The following is a 17,174-nucleotide window of genomic DNA, read 5'->3' on the forward strand; positions in this document are numbered from 1 at the left end:
AAAAAGATTGACTTAAATGATCTTTTACAACACAGAAGTAAAATACTTTAGAACACTGCACCATAAGTAATTAGTAGCACATAGAAATTACAGAGTTTATTTGTGTAAAGGGATTTTATATTTTTCCCTGACCAACGTCGAAATTCCCTGACTTTTCCCTGGCTTGAGACCGGATTCCCTGACTTTTCCCTGATTTCCAGTCCTGTTTTTTGTTCCCTGACTTCCCTGATTTCCCTGACCTGTAGCATCCCTGTATTACGTTTTTCGACATTTATTACAATTTTGTATGAGTAGCAACCAATCACTTCTTCATCTGTTTTACCAGCTATTTCCTTAATATTTGTATTTTTGTTATTTTTCTTAAATTTAATGTAAATTTATAAAAGTATTATTTAAATCATTTGCAATGTTCTAACCTGTTACGTGTTTCGACATTTGTTACAATTTTGTATGAATTTCTTAGCTTTCCTTTTTATAGCTTCTTAGCTAACTCAAACTATTGTTTGTGCTTATTGAAATTGTAATATGGTATCTTTAAACGTTATTTAATGAAGATAACTTATTGGCACTTAGTTGGAAATGTTCGCTATAATCATTTTATAACTATTAGCTTCTCAGTCTTATACACACGAACCCAGATATGATTTAATGAAAGTTCCCGAAGAAATGAACTAAAGAGAATGTGGAGCTGCTGTAATATGAATTATACTATTAATTCACTGTGTTTAACAGCGTAGAATTGTGAATTAATAAACCATTACAACTTCAATTTAATAAACTTACTGCATCATTGTTTTTCTTCTTTTCATGTTTCAGTTTCATTATAAATTTGGCACAGTTTACATGTTTCAATAGAACTTTATTTTAGTAGTCTCGACTATGTAGTTCTTTACCATATTTTCTTTGTTTAAGTTTGTAATGTACAAATAAGCATTTCCTCATCACGGTTTTACAGGACTCATTCCCACAGTGTCGACCGGTCCCCGTACTGAAACATCTCACCTACCACAAGACTTACTGCGGCGAGGATCCTTGTGTTGACTGAATGATATAAAGCTTTTAAACTCATGATTTATGCCTTGTCACCTGCAATAATAGCTACATCCATTCCAGACATTTTTTCTGCGAGGGGCGGAGCCGAGGAGGCGCCTCCCCCTCCCCACCGCCGTCCCATCTTGGATCCTCTCCACCGGCCCATCTGTGTGTCGTGTCTTAGTGTTCTTCATCCTCCCAGTTCATTAATGTTCACACTTGTTCGCGCCTCCGTCCGTCAACAATTAACAGCTGATCTAATAAACCGATCACTTAAGTCTCGCGTCTTCTCTACTTACCCGACGCGTTTAATGTCCCGTCTTACGAGGCTTATGCTTTGGAGCTGCTGACTCATATTTCAACCTTCCGCCCGTTTTCACTGTCAGAAAACTAAGATATAACAGTTTTGTTTGTATGTATTTTTCTTCGGCCGACGAGCGAAGACGCGATGCTGGACATGTACTCCTCCGACTGCGTGTACGCCACGGCCGTCCCTGGGTCTCACAACGCTCGCAGGTTCTCCGTCACCTCTCTACTACAGCTCGACAGTCCCCAGACTGACAGGAGTGACGGTAGGTTCCCTGCTGCATGTCATATCTCTGATAACGTCATGTGCACACCGCAAAATTTAAAGAACGCATGTTTTAGTGAAATCTGTACAATACTGTCGAAACTAAATTGATTAAACACTTAAATATTTCTACGATAAGCGGGTTATCAAGTTGGTGCTTTTAAATACATTCACGTTTACCAAATAATGGAATTTCATTAATCAAACTCAATAACTCTAGTGAAATTCCACGTACTGTGCCTTAATACCTTACTTTGCAAAACCCCATTGATTTTAGCATTCAAATATCCTAATGACAGAACTAAACAAATTGAAAGAAAGACACAATAAAGATGTAACAATAAAATTAAGTTTTATAAATATTTTACTCCAATAATTTTTAATTGAAAACGGAATCCTTTATGCGTTACGTAAGTTGTTGCAAGGTTTTATGTACAAAAACCCAAAATGTTGGATTTACACCAACATTCAACTTGTTTTGTTATTACCTTTTTTGAGGCTATTTGCAGGAGAATGTTTATGACAACATTTCTTGACAGAAAAATTTGTTTTATTGTTGTAAAATATGCCACTTTCTTACAATTGAAACAAATTTCTAACAATAGTTAAAAATTAAAGTTTGATAAACAATTTGTTTATTTAAAAAATGGAATTTTGTTTTTTTCTAATTTTAAAATAAATATCTTTAAGACAAAAAGATAGTTATTTCTTCTTTTGAATAGTTTTCTACCTTAACAGGTTAAAAATAATAGAATTCTTAATCCTTACAGAAGATGGACGATGTCTGGCGGTCCAGGATGACATCCTCATTGTACTCAAGGGATAAAGAATTGTTGCTTGGGAATTTAATCTAGAGGTGGATGTTTTAAATTCACAATTACGTCAATATCATTATTAAAAACAACCGAACTAATATACTAACACCAATATTAATGAACTAATATTAGTAACCAATTATATGTAAAAGTAACGCATATCGAGAAATATGTCTTCGTACCTACATACCGTCGTAAAACACAGTAGATAGTGTTGTAATGATTTCCTACAGCAAATCTCAAAATATCCATTTCTTTTCTTTTACACATTTAAAGTCTATCAAAAAATGTTCACTAAGTGCTCGTAACGTTAATTTTTAAAATATTGTTATCGTTTTTGTTACTCATCATACAAATTTCAATCTTTATAATTTACGGGCTTACCGAAAATATTTATTAATTGTTAAGAATTATTATTATTTATCAGTGTAGTTTATAATTAGTTACAAGCAAATATAATAATAAGCAAAGCCGTTACATTTTGTTATCATTTCTATATGAAATAATATAACTCTAAACAATAAACTCCTCATTGGATTCCCAGAAGCTCGGAAATGACTATTCTTCAACTTAGAATGTTACGTTAATATGTGTTTTTGAAAGTCCATAAATTCGAGAATACCAGCGTGTGTAGAGGTCATGTTTTATTTGCCGAAATAACCACCAAAATATTGTTAAATACACCTGAAGAAAGTTATTTCAATAATGTGAGTATTCGTGGTGTTCTGGGATGTGTTCCTGGTGATGTTGGTAATGTTGAGGATGGACGTTGTGTTCCCTGTGGACGACAGCGTTAAAGCCAGTGTGGTGATCAGCTGTGTAGTGGACGACGCGCTTGGAACCGTCCGCCTCCACCAGCTCGTAGCTGCCGTGCACCACATCCCCGTCACGCTCCTCCTTCTGGCTCTTGACATCACCAGTGTGGCTGTCGTGGACTCCGTACTCGAACTTGTACTTGGGGTGAGGGTCGTAGTAATCTTCCTTGTACTCCACGTGGAACCCATGGTCGTGGCCGGGCTGGGGGAAGGCGGACATTACCACTACCACGCAGGATACCAGGAACAGCTAAAAGTTAACGATTTTATTTAAGTATATGATATAAAATATCTGCTGGTCACAATTAATATACAACACAGATTGCATCGTATAATAAAGTTCGATAAACATAATATTCTCATGGATAAGGCAAAAGTGTTCAGAAGTCGTCAAGCAGAGACGTTTCCACTTTGATTAGGCAGAAGACCTTGGAGGTCTGAGATTATTATACAAAATAAGATATAAGAAAACCCAGATCCCTCAGCAGAGCTGTTCAAAATGTAGCACTCTTACATTGACGACAAAACCGATAACGTTATAGCTGTATAAACCGACAACGTAATTGCCTATCTGGGCTCTTCTTTGTTTTGTAACACGAAAGTTAAAGACCTCGTAACTTCGATGGGACATATTTAACTAAAGTAAAGGATCTCTCACTGGATGAGCGTTAAAGAAGCCTACCATTCGAGGACTGTAAATCTTTTATTGCTGTCTTTCTGTCTTATAGGTTTGAAATTTTCCATGAAGATTTGTTTTTATCTACTGTTTTCATACATAGAAGTTCTATCTATGTAGCCTAGGCAGCATCGAGTTCGATGGTGATACATGTCACTCCATCGGATTTGACAGAGCGTTAGTAAACATTTTTACATTGGTCATACAAGTAACCATGATAAAAACATTGGCAACGAGAATAAAGCAGAAAAAACATTATGGTTGCCTGTAAAGTCGGTTTTACGGGCGAAGATTTTACGTGACAACGTCTTTTTTCTCGGTAGAATATTTATTGATATGAATATTATTAAATTGCACAATAGGAACAAGAAATTGAATGAAAATAAGAATTGCACAAATTTTAACTATAGAAATATATTTTGTTTACTAAAACATTGTAAATAATTTGAAATTAATTAAAATTTGTTATTGTAAATGGTAAAGTTGAATAAAACATTTACTAAAATTGGAATTTGAAATTCTTGCTAAACACAGTTAAATTCTAACTCCGCGCGTGGTGATTGGTCGGTTTAGTTCGTTTGTTTGGTCGCACTGTTATGACAGGTTAGAGGTTATAATTTGTTATTTTAAATGTTTGACTAGCAATACGCGCTGTTTCTTCTCAATCGACTGAATTACGATTGATTGCAGAGTGATTTAAACTAATAATTTACTTAACACTATCAACATTTGTCAATAGTATGACATAACCTATAAACTCAGTTTCTCAACTTTTGTGTCAATCTAACAATTAATCAATCAATCATAGTTTACGATAATGAAATATCAGTGTACAATTATTTACCTTTATTGTTGTAGTTGTTGTAAATGACGAATCTAAGCACTCCACATTTTCACGAATAAACATAGTTATCTGCTTTATCCCGTGCGGCGGACCCACAGTTATCTGCTTTATCCCGTGCGGATCCCGTGCGGCGGACCCACTGGACGGGCATCGTAACGTTACCGGGCGTTACACTTTTTCATGAGTGACTCCGAGCCGCAACCTAATTTAAGACGTTGTCACGTCAAAAATAACTTTGTAAACAAACTGAGAAGAATCATATGAGATTTTTAACATGACATATGTATTCGTGGAATGATAAGGTACATACTAGAGTGGATAGTCAATGTTAAACGTAGGTGAAATTATTTGATTTCAGAGGACTTTTGTGTTGTAGTACCCTTCCTAACCTCTATTGATTCTCACCTACGGTGAAATATATAATGCAAAATTGACGTATCTGTATCTCAACGTATAAGAAAACCAAATGAAATTGCGTTTACGAGCACAAAATGTAAATAATACTGATAAAACCTTTAATGATCGAAAAATACAACTCTCGTGTTCTGTGTTCTCGTGTTCTCGCATTTGCTTGTAGAAGAACTCATACAGATCTTACAACTGAGCAACTAGAGCATATACTGTTGAGCAAATTATACACTTGAGCAATAATACACGTTATTGAGTCGTTTATCATTAACATTTGTATGTACTTGATATGTAAAACTTGTAGTAAAACTGAAAACTTTAGTAGAAGCATAATATGAGACGTTGATTACTCTACTTAAGGATACTTTTAGTTGAAATATATTATTCATAGGTAGCTTCATGAAAGAAGCAATATCACTTTAAGGGAATAAAATGCTTTGAGTTAAATTTTTCTTTAGCGAAAGTTATTCTAAGATTGTCGTTATGATACAGTAATTATTACTTTATTTTATCAAATATTGAGCCAAAAATGTATTTACATTTTTATTGTTTACACTTCCCAAAATTATTACAAAAAAATGGAAGAATTAAAATTCAAAATTGTGCATTCTATTGGGGCCTTACGCATTATTAGTATACCGATGAAAATTATAAAATTATAATTTAATTTTATTATAAAATTTAAACGATGTCGTTATATTGTTATGAAATATTCTTTACAAACTCTATTTTAAAAAGCGACAGTAAATTTTAAACTGTATTGTTGCTCGGCTGTACAACTACTAACCTGAAGGTACATGGTGAGAGGCGATGTTGGGTCTGGTCTGACACGTTGTTTCTTGTTACACTTTATATACCGTAGCGACGTACCTGTGTAGCGCATTCCTCACACTTCAATAATCACACTAACTCGCAACTGTAAAGAATAAGAAATCTTCATTATATGATATCGTGTAAATCCTTTTAATTAGGTAAAACAAGTGTACCTCATTTAAATATCCAATTTTCCATATAATAATATAATTTGCACTACAATTATTACCTGATTTGTTTAATTAGTTTGCTAAATAAGGTTAAGTAAACAATCAATAAATGATATACTAGCCAGTTGAACTTGTTTCAGCCCAAGTATTAATTTGTGTTTAGTGATCCAAAACAAATAAAGCAATAAAGCGTAAACACAATAAGTATAAAATATATGTATGCGTAGATCACAAATTGTTTTGCATTTATGACGACGTTTTTACATGGCTCAAAAATACAGTTTTGGATTTCATAGAGACTTTTTGCCTTGGTTGGTTAAATATTTGCAATACTTCACATTAGAACCCTGATTTCGTTCGTTATGAACCAACTCATTACAAACTGAAGATATTAGAACTGTAGGTTTTTATTATCATTAAATATTATAAGTATAAAACTGTGAGGATTATTTATTTATTATCTGATTCCTTGCTAGCATGAGCTTGATGGGGAAGATCCCAATTTACCGTTTGAATGTTTGAAATCTTTCTTCCGTTTCCTCTCTATTAGTAATTGCTCCGTTTTCGTCCCTGTCCGGTTTTTCTCTAGTTTGTTATAACGAGATAGTTTTATATAAAGAAATTAACCTTATAATAAAAAAATACCAGCTCTGCCTGACGGGTAACTTGTTTATATGAAAAGTAAAGTTCCTTTTAAGGCGAGAAGCGTACGAAGCAATCAGTTACGAAAGCAGTAACTCACGCGCACAATGGTAAGCGTAATCCTTCGTAGTTTCAATATTTGGCATCTGTGACAATCTTTGGTTATAGTCCATGGTTTTGGCCGTCTTAACCATAGTCTATTAATTTGTTTTCAACCAACCAAAGGATATTTTAACAAAACTTTGTATATTAAATGCAATATGAAGGCAATAAATACTCGTAACTAGACAATATGATTTTGATGTTTGTTACTCATATTACTTTATGTAGCATGACAAGCAAACCTACCCCGAATATCTTATGTGATTACAAAATCCTATGGCTGTAAAGGATGAGTAACCCTCAACATAATAGTCTACACATAACTTAGCTATGTTGGGAAGGGTTGATTCTATCTAAATGTTGAGTTAGCTCGATGTTTATAATTTGTGTTTTTATAATGAAATACGATATAATTATTTTAGTATTCGGAAAACCAGATGGTTCTTAACTACAAACAAAGTAATGATAAAAAAAGCGTAAATTAATAAAATCATATTTAACGAATTAATTAATTAAATGAATTAATGCATGAATTATAATTCATTTATTATAATATTAAAACGATATGCATATTTCACAATTAAATCACAATTGAAACTCTCAGAACTATAACTTATACGAATCTTACGATAACCCATCATCTATCTATTAACTTCCATTCATCCTAATAATTTGCAAGTTTATTTCTAGGTGGTTTGCCACATTTGTTAATACATATATCAGTTTAATTCTATTCGTAATCAATATTAAGTTGTGTGTCCCGTTTCGCAATTGTATAATCATTATTCGCAGTTACCCGCGGCGTTGCACGCGATTCCTGTAGAATAACAGGTATGTCATAGGTATATCCGTTATAACGGCATAATAAATACTCCTGAAAATGACTGATTGCCATTGGAATATATTTCAATCTTCTGATCGATTTCAGAATGTTTTAAAATCCCTCAAGCCGGAGAGTGAAACAATGTTTATGAATACTAATGAAATACACAAATTTGTCTGCGGCAATCCATAATATTTTTGAAATGAAATATGCCTTTATTCAAGAGGCGGAGTTAGGGCTATTTAGCCCTCTCTACCACTCAACCTCACATAATATACAGATATATATATATATACATATTTACATTTAATGACCTTAAAACTATAACAAATTCCATTTTGAAAGGTTAGCACCAACAGTTTCAGTAACATTTGAAATATTTAAGACTAGAGAGGAGGAATAAGTCCGTAGTAATCTTATTGGAAGCAAGTATCATTATTATGATGGTAACCTACAATAATTTAGAATCGTAAGCTTACATGTATATGGTTCTTATTATATCAGTGTTCATTGTAAAGAGTTTCAAATAGTAAACAAAAATTGCCACTGGCAAATAGTTATCCTTTATTTTAGGTTTAGCGTGTAAAGGATTATTATTATTCATGGTTCGGATTAACTACGTTATACAAATGCCATAGCAGTTTTTTCTCGTTTTTACGATAAACAAATGTACATAATAAGTCCCAGTTAGTCCCATTGCCAAGTCAAAAAAATATATATATATATCTCGGTATGAAAATCAAAAAGCATCTATTTCCACTTATTGTATTCTATTTCCAATCTAAGGCATTTACCGTAGTAAGCACATTGTATCAATAAAGCGCATTTGATCGAGTGTAAGAAGCAGGTGTAAGGACGTAAGGAGCATTTACACCCAAGATCATTTGCTAAAGCAGGAGATTATTACACATGCACCTCTTAGTGTTTTATAAGATGCAATACACAATTGATTAAAGAGATTGTTTTGAAAATAATTATATTGACAAGACTTTTAATTCGCCTGGTCCAAAAGTTTTGACATAACGTGGATTGTTAAAAATTACATTATTAAAATTAAAAGTTATGAGTACATCCATTATTTGTTAATTAATTTAAGTCCTCATCTGTGATGTCTATTACCATCTTCGACATAGTTTCATTTAACAAAAAACTTGTGAAATACTTTGTTTTATATCATTATGGATATATCGGTAAACAATAACAATTTTTAATATTACCCTTATATCGTTGTCATGGGAAACCGTTTATAATTAACATCATGTGTGACAAACTTAAATTGAGGCTAGTTTACACTCACATCAAGGAATAATCTAGTTCAATGTAAAATTACTCCATAAACAAGGAAAAAATAACATAAAATAAAACTTTTAACATAGCTTTTCAACTAGGAGGCTGGCAACATTTCTATTACGTATATCTTTCTGTCTATCTGTTCATTTCAGCAGGGTATCCCGAGAACAAATTGGAATTTAAATTTTGCTTGTAACTTATTTTATACTTAAACAACATCGTGTTTGATGGCTGTTCGTGCCCGTGAATGGGATTTAGCTGAGCTTTTGACTGTAACCTACTCCTACCTTGTAACAGGGAAGCGATCATAGTAATATGGTAAAATTGAACCATTTCAATTCACTCTAGGTTTTAAACATCTGGTAGGTGTTGGTGGACAGACTACACGATCTCGTTGAGGCCTTGCAGCTACAGTGATGTCGCATAGTACGGCTCCCACACCACCATGTGGTCGTGTGTACTATATCCCCTTCAGTGTGCCAATAGTCGGGTATTGATAGGTGTTGGTGGACAGACTATACGATCTCGTTGAGGCCTTGCAGCTACAGTGATGTCGCATAGTACGGCTCCCACACCACCGGTCGTGTGTACTGTATCCCCTTCAGTGTGCCAATAGTCGGGTATTGATAGGTGTTGGTGGACAGGACTATACGATCTCGTTGAGGCCTTGCAGCTACAGTGATGTCGCATAGTAAGGCTCCCACACCACCATGTGGCCGTGTGTACTGTATCCCCTTCAGTGTGCCAATAGTCGGGTATTGGTAGGTGTTGGTGGGCAGACTACTGTACACGATCTCGTTGAGGCCTTGCAGCTACAGTGATGTCGCATAGTACGGCTCCCACACCACCATGTGGTCGTGTGTACTGTATCCCCTTCAGTGTGCCAATAGTCGGGTATTGGTAGGTGTTGGTGGACAGACTACACGATCTCGTTGAGGCCTTGCAGCTACAGTGATGTCGCATAGTACGGCTCCCACACCACCATGTGGTCGTGTGTACTGTATCCCCTTCAGTGTGCCAATAGTCGGGTATTGGTAGGTTTTGGTGGACAGACTACACGATCTCGTTGAGGCCTTGCAGCTACAGTGATGTCGCATAGTACGGCTCCCACACCACCATGTGGTCGTGTGTACTGTATCCCCTTCAGTGTGCCAATAGTCGGGTATTGGTAGGTTTTGGTGGACAGACTACACGATCTCGTTGAGGCCTTGCAGCTACAGTGATGTCGCATAGTACGGCTCCCACACCACCATGTGGTCGTGTGTACTGTATCCCCTTCAGTGTGCCAATAGTCGGGTATTGGTAGGTTTTGGTGGACAGACTACACGATCTCGTTGAGGCCTTGCAGCTACAGTGATGTCGCATAGTACGGCTCCCACACCACCGGTCGTGTGTACTGTATCCCCTTCAGTGTACCAATAGTCGGGTATTGGTAGGTGTTGGTGGACAGACTACACGATCTCGTTGAGGCTTTGCAGCTACAGTGATGTCGCATAGTAAGGCTCCCACACCACCATGTGGTCGTGTGTACTGTATCCCCTTCAGTGTGCCAATAGTCGGGTATTGGTAGATGTTGGTGGACAGACTACACGATCTCGTTGAGGCCTCCTTGCAGCTACAGTGATGTCGCATAGTACGGCTCCCACACCACCATGTGGTCGTGTGTACTGTATCCCCTTCAGTGTGCCAATAGTCGGGTATTGGTAGGTGTTGGTGGACAGACTACACGATCTCGTTGAGGCCTTGCAGCTACAGTGATGTCGCATAGTACGGCTCCCACACCACCATGTGGTCGTGTGTACTGTATCCCCTTCAGTGTGCCAATAGTCGGGTATTGGTAGGTGTTGGTGGACAGACTACACGATCTCGTTGAGGCCTTGCAGCTACAGTGACGTCGCATAGTACGGCTCCCACACCACCATGTGGTCGTGTGTACTGTATCCCCTTCAGTGTGCCAATAGTCGGGTATTGGTAGGTGTTGGTGGACAGACTACACGATCTCGTTGAGGCCTCCTTGCAGCTACAGTGATGTCGCATAGTACGGCTCCCACACCACCATGTGGTCGTGTGTACTGTATCCCCTTCAGTGTGCCAATAGTCGGGTATTGGTAGGTGTTGGTGGACAGACTACACGATCTCGTTGAGGCCTCCTTGCAGCTACAGTGATGTCGCATAGTAAGGCTCCCACACCACCATGTGGTCGTGTGTACTGTATCCCCTTCAGTGTGCCAATAGTCGTGTATTGGTATTTGTTGGTGGACAGACTACGCGATCACGTTGAGGCCTTGCAACTACAGTGATGTCGCATAGTACGGCTCCCACACCACCATGTGGTCGTGTGTGTACTGTATCCCCTACAGTGTGCCAATAGTCGGGTATTGGTAGGTGTTGGTGGACAGACTACACGATCTCGTTGAGGCCTCCTTGCAGCTACAGTGATGTCGCATAGTACGGCTCCCACACCACCATGTGGTCGTGTGTACTGTATCCCCTTCAGTGTACCAATAGTCGGGTATTGGTAGGTGTTGGTGGACAGACTACACGATCTCGTTGAGGCTTTGCAGCTACAGTGATGTCGCATAGTAAGGCTCCCACACCACCATGTGGTCGTGTGTACTGTATCCCCTTCAGTGTGCCAATAGTGGGGTATTGGTAGGTGTTGGTGGACAGACTACACGATCTCGTTGAGACCTTGCAGCTACAGTGATGTCGCATAGTACGGCTCCCACACCACCATGTGGTCGTGTGTACTGTATCCCCTTCAGTGTGCCAATAGTCGGGTATTGGTAGGTGTTGGTGGACAGACTACACGATCTCGTTGAGGCCTCCTTGCAGCTACAGTGATGTCGCATAGTACGGCTCCCACACCACCATGTGGTCGTGTGTACTGTATCCCCTTCAGTGTGCCAATAGTCGGGTATTGATAGGTTTTGTATTAATTAATATTGCATTTAAATACATTACTGTATTCCCTGTTGTTGTTCTTGAATACAAAAAGCGCAATTTATTGCATTCCAGAACATAGAGCTCACGGTATTAATACGGAGACTTTCTAGAGCGTATATCATAACAACTCTCGTAAACACTTCTGCTCTAATTAGTACAAGTTAGGACTTACATCTTTCCAACACTAATGATATCAAAAGGAGGTAAATGGACTTGAATGCGCAAACTTTATCCCTTAAATAAGTTTTAAAATGTATTACATCAAGAGGTGGTGGTTAGAAACATAGCAGCAGGAACAATATATGCAATTTATAAGAAAATTGGCATTTAATAAACTCTCAGTTACTTGAATTCTAAGGAAGTGGCATTTCTTTAACGCTAAAACCCAAGAAATTTTAATGGGAATCTGAGGATTCCAAAAAGAACATTTCAGATTACAACGAATGGTACATGTAAGATTTGTTACCAGCATAATTCCCAAGCTTTTCCCTTATCGACCATAATTCTCATTGCCGCTACCCCGGGGAAAATCATTATTACTACTATTTATTAAATGCTTTAATGATATTAAAATCCTTAGTCACGTTTTTATACTTTGCGCTGAAAATTAATTGTTAAGTCCAATTTCATAAATAAAATATTTCATGTTTCTATATAAAATACCAACAAGAATCATTTGACAAGATAAGCTTTATCTGGCTTAACTTTTGGAAATTCCCTCACAAGTCTGAGGGAATTGTTGGGTCATCTGATATCTCGTAAAACATAATAGGCTCAACTATTACAATTCCAAGTGTTATAAAGCTTGAATGGCAGCTTTTGGTTTCGTTAAAACCAAAATATTTTAATCAGTTTTCAATTGAGAAGCTTATTTGATAAGCAATTGGAATTCTAAATAATTTGCTATGTAAAAAGATTTAAGCATTTAATTGCTTGCATTCAGTCCAAGAGTTTTTCTGGAGAATTTCAATAACCATTCAATACTTACATTCAGCCTAAAATATTTCTTATGACTTGTTAAGTAAAAATAGTTTAATTTAATTAGTTATACTTTGTACCTAAATAATTATAATACACTATTAACTATTTTTATTCACTCCAATCGATGTATAAAGAAGAAAAATACTTATACACACTCTAATAAATCTCAAAAGTCAATAAACTTCTAATTTTTTCAATCTGGTTTTGTTTGCATCTATTTTTAATAAAATATATATTTGTTGATTTTTATCTTTAAATCGAACATTTTACTGCTCTTTATACATATTTCATCAACCTATAACTTATAAAATTAGTTTAATCTTTTAAAAGTTTCTACCATATATTTGAATATTCCTATTTATTCTAAAAATTCACATATTTATAGTTTTGTATATATTGTATGTTCTTTTGTATAATTCATGTTTATTCAAAACTTAGTGACATGGAAATAAGAAACAACCCAAAAATTAAAATATAGTTTAGTTCTGTAAACAAATATTTGTTATTAATAATTTCATATAGGAATAGTTATAACTGTATATACACTTTACATACAAATTTAAAACTGCGTTTTTTCATTCATGTTTTGTTCTATTTCAAGCTCCTTAATTAATGTATTCTATAACCCCTAGGAACGCCATGTATAACAGATGTCTACTTATACATATAGTATAATGTACGAGCATAATGCTAAAGGGCTATAGTTATAGTGTTAAAAGTCAAATTTATGAATGCCAACGTTAATTCCTCCACACAAAACGCACTTTTATTCAGATGGAATCAACTGACAACAGTTTCAGATACACATTAGTATTTTGTCACACACAAGAAGAAATGTTGTCACTGTAGCGCGCGGTGCGGCCGAACACTTGTTCAACAATAGACAGACTCGCGACCCTGCCCGCAGGCACGTTCCACAGGTCCTCGTTATTGTTTCTTTGAGCTGGAAGCCAAATTAAAGGAGCGATTCTGTTGAACGACGCTTGTTAATTAGGTAATAACTCAGCCGTGTGCGCGTGTGTGCGTGTGTGTGCGTGCGTGAGTGATGGGTCTGTCACCGGCTCATTAAGTGCGTGTCTTGACACCACATTCGTCTTGCGCCACCCGCAACCGCACATCCCTGGGGTCCGCGAACATCTCTAATTTCTTCTCTTCAAAAACTTAGGTATAACGACCGAGTAATGTGGGAAACAGAGCTGTGGCTCAATCAGCTCCCATATTTTACTTCTAAAACTCTACAACAAATATAATACAGAACTAAGTTCAGAAGAGCACAAGAACTGTTTGAAATTTATAACACTTTTATTTCTTTTAATTAGGCTATAGACATTCCACATGGACTTCTTTGATAACAAGTTTTATAATTTATCGTCAGTGTGAATGATTTTAATAATATAACCATGTATTAAAATGTACCATAAATACGTAGTTGTAGATACATTAAATAAAAATTAAAATTAAAAATACAGATTGCCGTATACGTATATCACTAACAGTAACTAACTAGATATGGACGTGAAACCGATCGTACATTACAATATTAGTTGACAAACTTAAAGCACGCAAATAAAATATGGTTTCTACCGGAAACAAAAGACTGAACAGTTTGCAGTCAACAAGTAATTATCGAGCAGTTAGAGTGCTCTTGTTCTAAATATAACAGTCGTAAGGAGCAAAAATAAGTATTATGTATATATTCTGACTAAATTCCAGACACTGACAAATAGTACAATACTCATGAATGAAGAAATGAAGTAGAATCAACATTGACTCCTATTATAGTTTCTTAGTTACACCCGTTTATTAATAGACAATGAAGTAGACCTTTAGTTTAAAAATCAATGTTTGAACAAAGACTGTTGATTTCTTACCAAAATCGGATGGAAACTGGTAAAGATCACTGTTTGCCCAAATGAAAATAATATTATGATGTAAGTACATAAAATATGTGCTATCGTCAAACACGTGTAAACCGGTGCACGATGATCTGCAGTTCAAATATTTATCACGATACTGAGTTATCCATGTATAACCAGGGGCGTATAAAAGGTCAGTAGCGCCCGGGGCAAGCATTGTCTTAGTCCTATTCTCATAGACTTTAACCTGATCTTCTCTTAGTATTTAAACAATGCTACTTCAATATTTAACATTTAATGATTGTTGTTCAGTTTTTCAACAAGAAATAGTCTTGTGTGACGCTTGACAGATGCTTGTGCTATTATTTTTATTATGCAACCGTTGTCTGAACAGAGGCCGCGGTTACAGAGATGTTGCAATCCAGACGATGCTCGGAAAAGGACATATTTGGAGCTGATTGAAGTGTTTTCTATATAGAAAGTATCAGCGAATATATAGATCTGATTTTTGTGCTGTTTTATATTTTGTTGAATCCTGTTTGTTTTCTTTTTTGGAGTTATCATCCTGTAATACAAATGAACAAAACATGAGAATAGATTGTGAACTACAACACTTGTACGAAAAGTAATGCTAGTCAGCTTCTTAGTGCCATACTCTGCTAAAATTTGACGCAAAAATGCAAACTAAGCATAGCTAAAGAAAGTTCTTTGTTCAATCTTATCCTTCTCTGTTCAATTCATTAACATATTTCCTGTCAAATAAAGCTGTGAATTAACTGTAAATTTAACAAGCACGTTTTTAAGAGAGTATGATTCTAGTTTGAGAACATAACCATTCAAAAAGTATTACCCGTTTCATTACTTATGTATTGTCAAGACTAATTAACACAATGCAAAGATAAAAATGTACACTCCACCACCCTGTCACACACCCAAGATCGAGACACCTGCTTGGATAGGTGACCGCTGAGCGATCTTGTCCTTGCAAGCAGCCCGCCTGCCCGGCCATAGGTGGTAGTTCGGAAGTCACCTTTAAGCCGTTGGTCCCCAGGTTAAGGGTTAGAGAGGGCTTCTTAGCCCCAACTTTGCCTTGTAAAATAAGAAATCTTTACTTTACTTTTTTTACCTCGTATACAGATCATTTTGAAGCAGCTGACTATGTAGAGTACACTAAATCAAATCACTGAATCTACGAGTATATAGGGTCTCACTCAAAATTTCTTCACTTCTCATAGTTGACGTCTGGACGTGAAGTGCAAGACTTTAGATTTAAAGGATCTCATTCAAAATTTCTCCTTTACTAGCAGGTGATAACTGTACGTGAAGTGCGAGACTTTAGATTTAAAGGATCTCATTCAAAATTTCTTCATTTCTAGCAGGTGATAACTGGACGTGAAATGTGAGACTTTGGATTCAGATGATATCTCTCAAACCTTTTTCACTCTAGCACGTGATGACTAGACGTGAAGTTCGAGACTTTGAATTTAGGGTATCTCGTTCAAAATTTCCCTCACTTGTAGCTGGTGATGATGGAAGTGAAGTGCGAGACTTTGGATTTAGGGGATCTCGCTCAAAATTTCCTCCACTTATTATAGCTGGTGATGATGGAAGTGAAGTGCGAGACTTTGGATTTAGGGGATCTCGCTCAAAATTTCCTTCACTTATAGCTGGTGATGATGGAAGTGAAGTGCGAGACTTTGGATTTAGGGGATCTCGCTCAAAATTTCCTTCACTTATAGCTGGTGATGATGGAAGTGAAGTGCGAGACTTTGGATTTAAGGGTCTCAATCAATTTCTTTACTTCTCGCAGGTGATGTCAGGCAGCGAAGTGTGAGGCTTCGGATGTATCTCTTAACTTAGAGTTATACAAGGAACTCTGATGTCTAGCGATCGATGATGTTGAAATATGAATACCAGCAAAATATTATTTCACTTCATCAAAAGCGTAAAATATAATGAAGCTCGGCAGGTTTGTGTAGTTTCAACTTAAAGGGGACACAACATCTAATGGTATTTAAACCCTCAAGTTTGTATTTTTAATTAATTTTTAAATCATTATTACTATGGTAACAATATTGTTCAAATGTTGTTTGAAATTTTAGTTTTGTATTAATTATCTGTCTCATCATACAGATATGTAGAACCATTTTATCACCTCCTGCAGGTTTTTAGATAAAAATTAAACAACCTTTCACAATAGTAAGAAATATAAATTATGACATATTAATTGTAATAGTTTTTTTAATCACGTTTTATTATTAAAAATGCTGGGGAAAGCACTTAGGTTATTATTGACCAAGTAATAACAAAGACAATTAACAAATCTATTCCCATGTTAATATTTACACGTCAGAAAGTTATGGTTTGTAAGCCTACACGTTATTAAATTT

The 17,174-nt window shown here is 36.0% G+C and overlaps 2 protein-coding genes across 2 annotated transcripts in view; one reads left to right on the forward strand and one right to left on the reverse strand.

Moving 5' to 3' along the window:
• The first annotated feature begins 1,199 nt into the window (after positions 1-1,199).
• LOC124360505 (paired mesoderm homeobox protein 2-like) overlaps positions 1,200-17,174 on the forward strand; it is a 29,004-nt gene continuing 13,029 nt past the window's right edge. The window contains exon 1 of the mRNA XM_046814196.1: positions 1,200-1,604. Coding sequence (XP_046670152.1) covers positions 1,481-1,604 — 124 coding nt within the window. The 5' untranslated portion in view covers positions 1,200-1,480. The remainder of the gene's footprint in view (positions 1,605-17,174) is intronic.
• LOC124360506 (pupal cuticle protein Edg-84A-like) lies at positions 2,973-6,077 on the reverse strand. Its single transcript, XM_046814197.1, has 2 exons — positions 5,949-6,077; positions 2,973-3,483 (listed from the first exon to the last, which is right to left on the reverse strand). The coding sequence occupies exons 1-2, from the start codon at positions 6,042-6,044 to the stop codon at positions 3,118-3,120; spliced, it is 462 nt and encodes a 153-aa protein (XP_046670153.1). The 5' UTR covers positions 6,045-6,077; the 3' UTR covers positions 2,973-3,117.

The sequence above is a fragment of the Homalodisca vitripennis genome, chromosome 4, assembly GCF_021130785.1.
Source record: "Homalodisca vitripennis isolate AUS2020 chromosome 4, UT_GWSS_2.1, whole genome shotgun sequence".
Taxonomy (NCBI): Eukaryota; Metazoa; Arthropoda; class Insecta; order Hemiptera; family Cicadellidae; genus Homalodisca; species Homalodisca vitripennis.

Bases quoted from the DNA above. Each gene is read 5' to 3' on its own strand.
- LOC124360506 (XM_046814197.1), bottom strand. From the start codon at position 6,044: ATGCGCTACACAGGTACGTCGCTACGGTATATAAAGTGTAACAAGAAA. The intron at 3,484-5,948 runs GTTAGTAGTTGT...GTTAACTTTTAG, and splicing joins CTCTCACCATGTACCTTCAG to CTGTTCCTGGTATCCTGCGT.